General features: G+C 53.8%; 1 protein-coding gene across 4 annotated transcripts; it reads right to left on the reverse strand.

The window, feature by feature from the left end:
• Positions 1 to 582: 582 nt before the first annotated feature.
• LOC130257672 (serine/threonine-protein kinase pim-1-like) lies at positions 583 to 11422 on the reverse strand. Of its 4 annotated transcripts, XM_056500446.1 has the most exons (9): positions 9856 to 11422; positions 9691 to 9741; positions 9120 to 9486; positions 8342 to 8518; positions 7953 to 8106; positions 7560 to 7725; positions 7057 to 7215; positions 6764 to 6876; positions 583 to 6322 (listed from the first exon to the last, which is right to left on the reverse strand). In XM_056500446.1, the coding sequence occupies exons 1-5, from the start codon at positions 10462 to 10464 to the stop codon at positions 8000 to 8002; spliced, it is 1311 nt and encodes a 436-aa protein (XP_056356421.1). In that variant the 5' UTR covers positions 10465 to 11422; the 3' UTR covers positions 583 to 6322; positions 6764 to 6876; positions 7057 to 7215; positions 7560 to 7725; positions 7953 to 7999. The 4 variants fall into 4 exon arrangements, with proteins under 4 accessions (XP_056356421.1, XP_056356422.1, XP_056356419.1 ...); XM_056500447.1 differs by lacking the exon at positions 9691 to 9741; XM_056500444.1 differs by having other exon boundaries at positions 9691 to 11422.
• Between the last annotated feature and the right edge of the window lie 304 nt (positions 11423 to 11726).

Raw genomic sequence — 11726 nt, forward strand, 5'->3', positions numbered from 1 at the left:
GATACAAAACCAGGGCAGCTGGGAACTCATCCAGCCCCTCATCTTCCCTAAGCCAGAAGGAATACTTTACCTCTCACATCTCTCAGTGGCAAACTCTCAGTGCAGCAGAAATGCTGGAGATTTCTGACCTCAGAGAACCAGGATGTGTGGGTAGGAAAAAGTTCTTGAGCTGGAGCTGCTGGTCTGCAGAGCACAGGGGCTGTGCTGCCCAGGGCCCTGGGCTGCCTATGCTGGGCTCTGCTGCTCAGCCTGGGACACAGAGGCAGCTGATGGTGCTTCCTGCACTAAACCACTCACCCACAGGCTCTGCTAGGGCTGTGGAGGGGCTCAGAGGTGCCTGTCTTGTTCCAGGGCCGCCAGATGGCCTTGGGGATTCTCCTGGAGAAGGTCCCTGAGGCTCAGAGCACTCAGTGCCCAGACTCCTTTCCCTCTGCCTGCTGTGTCCATGGAGCCCCATAGTGTCACAATGGTCTCCTCATCACACCAGGTCCCACAGTGTCACAAGCTATCTTTGGTTCTATGAGGCCGACAACATCTGCATCGCCAATTGACAAGTTCAGCACCGAAGACACGGACACCAACTTAAGGAACAGAGTAATTTATATAATGCAAAAGTGCAAAGAATTACAAAAGGAGCAGCTCAGCAAAGCACATAATCACTAGAAAATGATTACAAAAGGAGAAGCTCAGCAATGCACCCAGTCATCATTACCAAAGATTGCCTGTAGTTATTAAGAAAGAGACAGCACCAGTTACCCTCAGACTTTACCAGCACCCAGATGCACACAGCTGGGGGAAGCTGTCACAGCCAAGGACTGGAGAGCCACCCCAGGACACTGGGAGTTCCTGTAGGTGCACCCACCTTTGCAGGCTCCAACCTCGCTGTGAGAGGGCCCGGCTTCTACACTGTTAAACAAACAAGCTGACATCACTTCTAGTGTGGGAACACCTGGTTTCATTCTCAATTTGGTTTCTCCCAAAGCCTGGCCAGGGCTCACGGAGGAACCAAGGGAGGTGACTTTGACCATACATGCCCAAACAAAGCCAGATGTGGCCTCGTCTGGTTTCTAAATACAGAAAGATAAATCCATGTTTCACCAATGCACACATACAGAGATCATATTGCTAACAAAGCTTCATTAATGAGCAGATACAAATATAACATTTGGTTAGAAGGTTCATCTAGAGGCCAGCTTTGGCTCAGGGCCAGCTTTGGCTCAGGGCCTGGTGTTCAGGCCTCAGTATTTCACTCAGGCCTTTGACCTAGAGATGAACTACAAACTTCAAAGCAATTCTTTCCATAATAGAACCTTACATTTAGGTATTAGGCATAAAGGCATATGTTCTCGTTCTTGTTCTTCAATTAAGTGCTGTTCAAGTTCATTACTCATAGCTAAAATTCACATTCCTTTTAAAACATGCCAAATTGGTTGCTATTCTCTACGTTCTTCATCAAATCCCCCTTTTTTCTTGAGACTGTGTCTCAAGAAACACAAAGTGTCACAACAATTCTAACATGGAACCATAACACACCAAGTGCTCACACTGCAATAATTACAGTGACTGCAACGAACTCATTTCACAGCAGCCTCCAATTTGGAAGCCAATCCCACCATGAAGAATTTTCTTCTTTCTGCCACTCCTCTGCTGCTGTTTCTATCGAGGTGACGCCTGACTGTTGGACTTCAAACACAGCACTGATAGACATTCCTGCAACATTCCTCTCCTAGAACAGCACAGGCTCCTCCCTGGCCAGCAAGCACAGAATCCAAGGCCATGTGGTTCTGTAGAGCTCAAATTTGTGTTTGTTGGAGTCCAGAGGAGGTGCTATTGAATATTTTAATAGCATCACTTTTTACTTCTTCTGATAATTGATTTAGCTCATTAATGTAAACTCCACAGGATGAGGTAGCGCACATGGGGCACAGGGTGAACCTGAATCTTTGGCTTTCTGAAATCAAAGGCACCCCTTGGGTGGAAAATGTTCTCTTGGCCCCAACTCTTCCTAGTGCTTGTTGCCAAAGTACCCTCAAGGGAGGCATCAATATTGCCTGGAAACAGGACCCAAACCATCCTTTAAGAAGTCATTTATAGGCAGTCTCCACACACCCAGCAGCTCCCATTCCCAGCACCAAAGGTCTGATTTCCTGTTTCCCACTGTGGGCTGCTGATGGATCCATGGCTCCTCCCTGTGCTCCTGTGGTATCCCCAGTGCCTTTGGGCCAGAGGAGTTTCATTATGGCCCTGCATCGAGGAGTGCTGTAACACTGACCCTGACCAGCTCCAGCACCCTGAGTTCTATTGACATTGGGAGTGATGGTAAAGCACAGAAATCCTTTCACATTGTGGCCTCTAACTGTAACAGGGTTTGGTTTCTCCTGAAGGGAAATATTAGTGAATCCTATAAAACTCTTAATGTATTCCTTTGTTCCACAGCACCGTTTCCTGTAACTGTCCCTGCACTGGCTCCGTTAGGAGTCAGAACCCACTGACGGAGTTCTGACCACCCCACAGGGTGGGCCCTCCAACGAAACCCCATGCCTCCCAACATCAGTTGAGAACGCTTCCAGCCATTAGTTACATTGAGTGTTTTGGTTGCTTTGAGCCTTAAAATTTCGTAAGAATTTCATGACTAATTCCTTGGTGAAACTCTAGAGGGGTTTCTGGCAAACAAAGATTCTGGCTGACTCTCAAGATACAATTTACAGACATAAGCGGTACTTTAGCAACAAGGTTATTCGTTCTTTATCCTCAATCTCATTTGGGTTAGGAGCAATAATTCTGTTGTCCATGGAGCTGGCACCTTTTTAATTCCAGAATAATGCCTCCAAGGTCCTTTGCTGTTCAGATTTATTGCACTGTCTGTGGGTGACAAGGCTTGGTCCCTTCCTTGGGGTCCTTTCCCCTCTGGCTGGAGAGGTGCCAGGTCCCAGTCCCTGAGGGCACCCAGGCTCCTGGTTGGAATTTGTGTGGAAATCCCTCAGTGTCACATCAGCCTTCACATGGAGCCCCGTGGATTCAGAGCATTTTCCAAAGGGGCCATTGGGGCAAGCAGGGAGATTTGGTCAGGCAGAATCTGTAACAATATCCCTGCTGGAGTCAGTGAGTCGGGGGTCTCTTTGAATTCTTCGGGAAGAAATCAGATTGCAGGGATTAAATTAAAGCTTTTGAGTGGATTAAAGTATATTAAGCCACTCACGCATAAAGTAAAGGTGTAAGTTTAAGTTTTAGGATAAGTAAGTCAGCAAGCAAGTTTTAGTATGAGCTCTAATGCTTTTAGTAAGTAAAAGGTTTAAATGCTGAAGTAAAAGTGCAAGTTCTAGTAAAAGTTGAAAAACATACTAATGTTTTCCGTAAAAACTCCAGAAACATAGTTTTAGACAGTGCTTAGACATAACAGAGCTATAGTAAGAATATTGCTTACATTTTTCAAATAGAACAAAATATGTATGCGTAGTTTATACGTAACCTAGCATGTTAAAAAACTAAAACTCTAATACGTTAAAAAGTAGTAGTCCAAGTTTGTGTCTTAGCTTGTTAAAAAGACTCTATATAAAAGCATGCATTGGGGAGAGCTAGGGCTTTTTGCTTTTAATTACTGCTTTTTGCCACTGCCATTTGCTTTTACTTTACTTTGCTCTTTCACCGTCATCATCAACACCCAAAAAGAAGATAAAAGCTGCCGCAGCAACATCAGCTTCCCGGGACCCTAACAAGAGCAGCTTCTGCTTCTATTTAGAACTTTATACCAAAACTTAACATGAATGTTAATGTCTGTGACTATACCTTTTGAAACTAATGTACTTCTGCAATAAATAATCTTTAACAACTCTTAGCTACTTCACTCATCTAAAAAAATAACCCAAAAAAACTGGTGCCAAAAGAACCAGAAGTCCTAACCTCACATATCCCGTAACATCCATTTGTTCGGGCACAGAACACTTGGCTGCAGGGACATATTCCCATCGTTCCTGCCCAGGTTTCAGGATTCAAACAGTGTTGTCTTTCCCCAGAGCTGTTCCTTCAGCTGGCTCTGGACCCACACTCCGGTTCCATTATCAGGACTGCTGGATCCAAACCCTCTATCTCCACAAACAGAGGTGATTTGAGGTGGATCTCCTTCTCTCACAACTGTTGTTAAAACTGGAGTATCAATATCTGTGCCACCTCGCCACGGGGTTGAATAATTCAATCTTGTTCACTATTACTTGACCAAATTACTTAAATTTCTCCTAGATAATCTGCATCAATTCCTCTTTCCATGACATGAACACTTTGTAAGGCCAAGCTCCAGCAAGCAGTTATCAAACCAAAGTGTCCTGGAGGAATCTGAATTCCTGTTCCTGTACTGTTAGGTCTCATTTGCTTCTGATTTATTCTAATTAATTCCAGTGCACGAAGGCCCAGCCCTGCAGCCTCTGGGATGGCCCTGTTGGGGCCATCATACCCAGAACAATTTCCCAGGTGGTCTGTCTCACTGTCCATGGTTGTATTTGCAAATTGGGTGCAGCCATGCACATCCAGGGGGTTTCCATTCTCCCAGCGGACCCATCGTTAAGGGTACAGAGCACATCTGTGAGATGGGCTCTCCATCGGGACAGGTTCCCGATCTCCCCATTTCTTCAACTACTCTTTCAACAATTCCTTCACCCGGTCAATCAATCCTGCAGCTTGTGGATAGTCTGGTATATGAAAAACCCTTAAGTCTTATTCACTGTATTTTTCACAGTAACACACAAAAAGACATCTCTGTCTTCCCAAACCACACAAGTTCTTTTCCTTTTCTGAAATGCAACTTTTGGATGCTTTGATAGTGCTGAATAAACAAACTGACAGCACTTCTAGTGTGGGAACGCTTGGTTTCATTCTCCTCTTGGGTCCCTCCCAAAGCCTGGCCAGGGCTCAAGGAGGAACCAAGGGAGCTGACTTCGACCATACACCCACAAACAAGGCCAGATGTCGGATTTTGTGGCCTTGGCCAGCTTCTAAATACAGAAAGGTCAATACTGTTTCACTAAGGAGTGGATACATCTATCACAATGCTAATAATCATGCGTGCTTCAGTAATGAGTGGATACAAAGACAAACTTTGGCAGGAAGCTTCATCCAGAGGTCACCTTTGGCTCAGGGCCTGTTGTTCAGGCCTCACTCAGGCCTCGGCAATTCAGGGACACGATTGGGCTTGGCAGTGCTGGGTGAACGGCTGGACTGCATGAGCTCAGACGTCTTTCCCAACAGAAAGGGTTCTATAATTCCAGGATTCCATCTGCTGGATTCAGTCAGGTCCATGTTGGCAGCATTACTTAGGTCCAAAAGTCCCCTCTTGGTCAGCTCTTGTGGCCTAAAGCTTCAGCTCCTTTAGCTCCTGGTGCTAAGCTGCTCATGCTGAACAAGACGACTTGGAGAGAAGAATACAGTTCATCCAATTCCTTCTGGGACGCTGAGAGGGGAGGCTATGAAAACAGGAGCATTGTTTGGTGTGGTCTCCTCTCTGCCCTTCACACCTTCCAGCACTTTGAACCAGCCAAGAGCTTTCTCCAAGGGTGCAGTGAAGCAGCTGTTCCTGCTCTCAGCTCCTGCTCTTCCCAGTCTCTGACCTTGACTGGTTTTGTCCCTCTTGCTGTGCCCTCTGTTCCCCCGGGGCTCGGTGGCTGCTGCCCAGGGCTGTGGAACTGGCACAGATCAAGGGCTCCAGCCCCTCCTTTCTCTGTCCTTGCAGCTGCCTGCTCACAGCAGCCTTTTCCATCTGGAAGCTCCACATGCAGAGGGAGTCCCCACCTCTGTTTCCTGCAGAACCTCCAGGAGCCCAGGGCTGCCATCTCAAGTCCCTGCTGGCACTGCGGGCTCCCAGGTGCCCCAGGCTGCTGTGATACCACTGCACATGGGAGAGAAGGGTGGCAGGGGCTGTGCTGAAAGTCAGGTCCATGTGCTGCTGCTGCTGCTGCTGCTGCTGCTGTGGGGGTCATTTGTCCAGCCCTGTCTCAGAGTCAGGGATCAGATCCAGGCACTGCTGCTGCTCCCTTGGGATCAGCCACAATTTGGGTGCTGCTGTCAGTGCCAGTAGAAGTGGTGGCTGGAGCAGCGGGTGCTGACAGTGCCCCAAGCCCCGGGGGTCCCTGGGCTGGGGGCTGGGAGGGAGCTGCCCCTTGTTCTCCCTCTGCCCCACATGGAGCTGGCTGGGCACAAGTGGGGCAGCACAGCAAACAGGAAGCCTGTGAGTCTCTTCCAGAGACTGCTCTGCCTGAACAGCTCAGCCAGTGGGAAGGAGCTGCTCCACACGGGAACCAGGAACAGAGGACACTCCTATTTTATGGCATGTTTTCTGTTTTAAGCAAAAGAGAAAGGAAAAAGAAAAGAAAAAACCCCTGTAAAATGTGAAAGATAAAAACAAAAGCCAAGTTTGCAGTGAAAAATCTTCTGTAACTTTTAATTAAGTTTGATAACTGATCTTTCACAACAGAAAACTCAGTTATTTACTTTGTAAATGAGTTGATGGCATTGATCCCTTTTACTGGCCTCAGTAACCTTTTCTAAAAAGATTTTGGGGTTTGTTTCCAATATTGTTATTTTAAATTGTGGTGAAAGTGGAGTGAAGCAAGAAGAAATTGTTTTGTGCCCTGCCAGCTCCTGGCAAGACTGGCAATCTAAACTCTGTCACTGCCCAAATCCTTTAGGAGATGCCCTTCCTTCTCACCGTGTGAATGAGGTGCACATTCCCTTTGAAACTCTCAGGGGCTTCTTAAAGATGGAAAGTCACACTTACAGCTTTTTGCTTGGTTTGGGAGTGCAGAAGGGCAATTCTCCATCCATCGGCTCCAGACTGCACTGCCTAAGGAACATGACCTGCTTGCCAGGTTTTGCCCACTCGTGGCACTTCTAGAGGAGGAAGAAAGTGCAACTGCACAATTCCAGCCAAAACGGAATGAAGAGCGGGACAGACTAAACATCCTGTGGAAATCCAGGGGTTCAGCTGGGACCGTGGAGAGTTTGGGTTCTTGCCAATTGGCTGTGTGTCCCTAACTGCAAACCCCTGGCCTGCAGGAGCGTCTCACTCACCTGCAAAGCAGAAAGCTCAGGTGGTGTGCTTGGAACGGGCTCATCTGATGCAAAGCTGTCAGAGCAATGCGAGGGCAGAGCAGGCCCAGCCGTGCCCAGGGCTGAGCCCAGCAGAGCCCTGGCAGAGCCCAGAGCAGCCTCAGCATCCGCAGAGTCCGGCTGCAAGGAGAGAAACCAGAACCCACCCGTCAGCTGAAGGCTCCTGTCCCCCATGTCCCAGTTGCCCACAGTGCCCCAGGCCACGCTGGCTGTGCCCAGAGCTGGGCACAAACCTCCCAATCACTGCTGCCCCTGGCAGCAGAGCAGGAGGGCAGCACATGTGCCCAGCCTGCAGCCAGCCACGGCACATCCCGCCCCTCAGCAGCTGCCCAGAGCCAAAAAGCAGCTTGGCAGCCTACTGAAGACTTTGTTGCATCCACCCCAGTAAAGGGGGGGAGCCTTTGGTGCCCGGCCAGGCTGTGCCATGCCCAGGTCTGGGAGCATCCCCCTGGCTGTGAACTCACTTGCAAACTAGGCGCAGAGCATGTCTGTGAACAAGGTGCCAGAATCAAAGCCCATCATCTTCAGCTGGCCAGGTTGAGAAAGAGATTGCTGTCCTTGAGGTTGTCCTTGGTGTCTCCAGCAGCAACCCCACCTGGTACAGCTTCTCCAGGGACTCCTTCTCTTGCCCTGGGGGGCCAGACCAGGCTGTCACCGTTCTGCCCAGGGCCCCAGCCCTCAGTGAACCAAACAAGCAAAACCAGGTGGGATGGTGGCCACCAGTGCTTGCCACACCAGGTCTCCAGCTCAGCTCCAGCCCAAGAGCTGTGTGTTCCCTTCTGATGACCCCTGCTCAGAGCTGCAGGCAGGCTGGTTTGGACTGCCACTGATTCCCAAGAGATGTGTGGAGCTGTTACCTGCCAGGTCTTTGGATGCAACTGTGCACGTGGATCTCTCCCATCTTCTAGGGCAGATGAACACCCTGCAGCCAAGGATGGCGGAAAAGGTCTTGCAAGGATGGCCTGTCCAAGGGTTGCATGGACAAACACCTCTTAATAATATCTTGGCACTCTGAAGAGAGAAACCAGAAATCACCAGTCAGTTGGAGAAGTTGCCCCCCCATTCTCATGCCCAGGCCATGCTGGGTGTGCCTAAACTTCCCCATGGATTCTGTGTTTGGAGACGAGCAGGAAAGCAGGACATGTGCCACCCCCTCAGCAGCTGCCAGAGCGGGATGCTCATGCGCCCGCTGCTGTCTCCCAACACGGGTATTCCCTCCCAGAGATGTCCAGAGACGAGGATCCACCTTGAGAGAGCCGTCGTGGGAACAAGATTCGCCCCCAGATGATCTCCTGGCCCCTCCTGAACGGGTGCTTCCCCATGACCAGGTGGTACAGCAGGAGGCCCAGGGACCAGATCGTTGCTGCCTCGCCATGGTAGCGTTGGTGGTGGATCCACTCTGGCGGGCTGTAGGACAGAGTTCCTATGGAACACAGATGGAGTTCATCAGGGTGATGCTGCTGCTCCCAGAGCCTGGCCCCAGCATCCCTGGGCATGCGAGGGCTGCCCCAGTGGCATGTGGTGTGACCCGGTGCCCTCTCGCCAGCACCTGGGACTTGTGTACAAACTTGGGGTTGGAAAAGAAGCCACTGGTGCTGGAAGAGGGCAGCAGAAGCCCTGAGAAGGCCTAACCATGACACACAAAAGAAAAGCCCACCCAGTAGTGAAGAAAACTCACTCTTTTCCCCGCCGGCCCTCAAAAAATGTTAACAAGCCAGTGTAAACGAGGGGAGAGGAGCAGTTCAAGCCCTTCCTCGCCTGGACAGCAAACCAGCTGGGGCACGGGGTCAGACCCCCTCTCCCTGCTACGTCCATGGGGGCTTTTGTTGGCCTAGCTGCCCCAGCTCCAGCCCTAGCCCAAGGCAGAAAGCAGGGCTGGGAGCTGTCTTCCCTCACGTCCCCCACCTAAATCAGCTTGGCTCAAGCATTAATCCCATCCCAACTGCAATAGGGGGAAGCCCCAGGGCTACACCCAGGCTTGGGCCATGAGATGCCCACCAGGAGCATCCCTTGGGAGGGCTCACCTGCAAACTGGGTGTAGGCTGTGTCTTGGAGGAAGGCGCCACAGCCAAAGTCAATCAGTTTCAGCTGCCCAGTGGCCAGGTCGAGCAGGATGTTCTCGGGCTTGATGTCCCTGTGCAGGACCCCGCAGCTGGTGCAGTGCCGCACGGCCTCCAGCACCTGGCGGAACAGCCCCCGCGCCTCGTCCTCCGGCAGGAACCTCCGCTCCGCCAGCACACGCGAGAGGTCCTGGCACCGCTCCGGACGCTCCAGCACCAACAAGAAGCTGTTGGGCAGCTCAACCCACTCCAGGAGCTGAATGACACCAGCACATCCAGAGGACACCTTGGCCAGCAGCACGATCTCCAGGGGCGCACGGGCGCCGTTGGGCTGCACAAGGACCACGATGCCATCAGTGGGGCTGAAGCCGTGCCAGGGCTCTGGGGCCTCTCACCTGGCCCGGGATGCTCGGCACCCCACGCTCACCCCACGCCCGCTCTCCCTGCAGGGCTCCCGGCGGCTCCCATCCTGCCAGTCCCCAGCTCCTTGCCGCCCGGCACGCCCCGCCTTCTACCGCCGGCCCCGCTCACTCACCAGCTCGCCCCAGTGCCGGATGCGATCCCGTGGCACGCATTTGATGGCCACCTGCGAGCAAGGGGCAGCAGCGGGCTCAGCTTGCCGCCCGCTCCGCCGCGCCCCGGCGTCCTCCTCTACCTCCTCCTCCGCCCTCCTCCGCCCGCCGGCGGCCCCGCCACTCACCGGGGCGCCGTCCGCGAGGCGCGTCCCCGAGAAGACGCTGCCGAAGCCGCCGCTGCCCAGCAGCGAACCCAGCCGGTACCGCTCCTGCAGGGCCTCCTGCGCCTCCCCTGCGGGCGACACGCAGCCGTCAGCGTTCAGCCCGGGGCCAGACACGGCCCCCGAGCGCTCCCCGAGCGCCCCGGGCCGAGCATCCCCCCCCGCCCCGAGCCCCGGCGGCTCGGGGCCGGCGGCCGCGCTGCCGAGCGGCGGAGCTCGGGCTGGGGAAGCCGCCGCGGAGGCGGCGGGAGGGGCCGCGCTGCGTGTGTCCTCCGCGGGCCCTGGGAGGAGCCGGGGCCGGGGCCGGGACTGGACCCCGCGTCGGGGCCGGGACCGGGCTCGGGCCAGGCGGAGCCAAAGGGAGGCGAAGCCGCCGCAGCCCCAGGCACTGATGCCCGCCCAGCAGCGCCACCGCCAGTACAGCCAGAGCCGGGCGGAGGCGACACCGCGGCGGGACGGGCGGGGACGGGGACGGGGACGGGGACGGGGACGGGGACGGGGACGGGGACGGGGACGGGGACGGGGACGGGGACGGGGACGGGGCAGCCCCTCCCGGGGACGGGCCGGGGGCATGGCGCGACTGGGCACGGGGAGAGGGAGGGGCCGGGACGGGGACACCGAGAGGGGAGGGGAAGACCGGGAAGGGAACAGTGGGAAAGGCTGCAGGACACCGAGACAGAATGTGGGACAGCGGGAAAGGGAGTGGAGGAACAAGAGAAGGGACGCAGAGGGTCAGTGGAATCGCTGCTCTTCCGCTGCTGCCGCTGCCGCTGCTGCTGCTGCCGCTGCTGCCGAAGCGCCGGGAGCGTTGGTCCGCGTGTCCATGTGTCCGTTCCCGTGTGTCTGTTCCCCGCGTGTCGGTTCCCCGTTCCGCCCCACGGCCGAGCCTCGCGCGCCCCGGGGCAGCACGGGCCACTCCGCTCCGGGGCCGAACCGGAGTCGCGGAGCATCTCTTCCTCCCGCACCCACGCCGAAACCATCGTGTTGTTTAGCTGCTTCTTCACTAGACTGGAACTTTTATTTCCGCCAGGCTTGCAACTTGCCCCTCGTGCTCGCATTCCCCGGGCCCCGTCCCGCCCGCTAGCCCCGCGCTGCAGTCTGTTCCTCACAAGCAAGCAAAGCGCTGTCCGCTCTTTCCCCTGGAGCAGAGGAAAGTGCCGAAGGAGGAGCCTACCAGCGCCAGGCAGAGCCAGCCCCGTCGGAGGGCCGAGCAAGACATGATGAGCGAGAAATGCAGCCCCTGCTGGGCAGCGCTGCTCCCCGGCCGCTCGGGGTGGGCAGCGGCAGCGTCCCCAGGGCTGTTCCTGTTTTCTTGTCCAGCTCCAGGGGAAAATCGGAGACTGCCGATAGGAGAATTAAAATGAAAGAATGAGACTGCTGTTTTTGCCGGGTTTGGATTCCAGTCCAATACAGCAGTTCAGCTCTCAGCTGCCTGCCTCCTCCCTGCCAATCCTGCCCTTCCAGCCCGGAGCAAAGGCCCTCTCTGCAAAGAAACTTCTAGCTGCTTTATTTGTCCTACTGTTCATCGACACAGCTAGAAAAGCAATCTAGTTTTGATCCTGAGTCTGTCGAAACACGTGAACTTTGTCATGTTAAGCCAAGACAGGGAGTCTTGACCCCTGCACAATGTCGTAGGAATCACCTTTGCTGCTGCTGTGTATTGTCACTGCTGATGGTGAAATGCTGTGGGAGCACATGCCCTGTCTCTAGAATCCATAGCCAACCAAAGTGCTGTGCTCTAAAATCTTGCATTTGCAGGTTTCTGGTGTCTCCAGCATTGCTTTCAAAGCAAAACAGCGAGAAGGCAAACTGTGTGTAGCTAACGATACCGTAGA

The sequence above is a fragment of the Oenanthe melanoleuca genome, chromosome 11, assembly GCF_029582105.1.
Source record: "Oenanthe melanoleuca isolate GR-GAL-2019-014 chromosome 11, OMel1.0, whole genome shotgun sequence".
Classification (NCBI taxonomy): domain Eukaryota; kingdom Metazoa; phylum Chordata; class Aves; order Passeriformes; family Muscicapidae; genus Oenanthe; species Oenanthe melanoleuca.

Coding starts and splice junctions, on each gene's coding strand:
- LOC130257672 (XM_056500445.1), bottom strand. CDS start 10,464: ATGCCCCCGGCCCGTCCCCGGGAGGGGCTGCCCCGTCCCCGTCCCCGT. Junction 8,519..9,119: donor AGCCTACACCCAGTTTGCAG/GTGAGCCCTCCC, acceptor TGTGTTCCATAG/GAACTCTGTCCTACAGCCCG. Junction 8,107..8,341: donor CCCACGACGGCTCTCTCAAG/GTGGATCCTCGT, acceptor TTCTCTCTTCAG/AGTGCCAAGATATTATTAAG.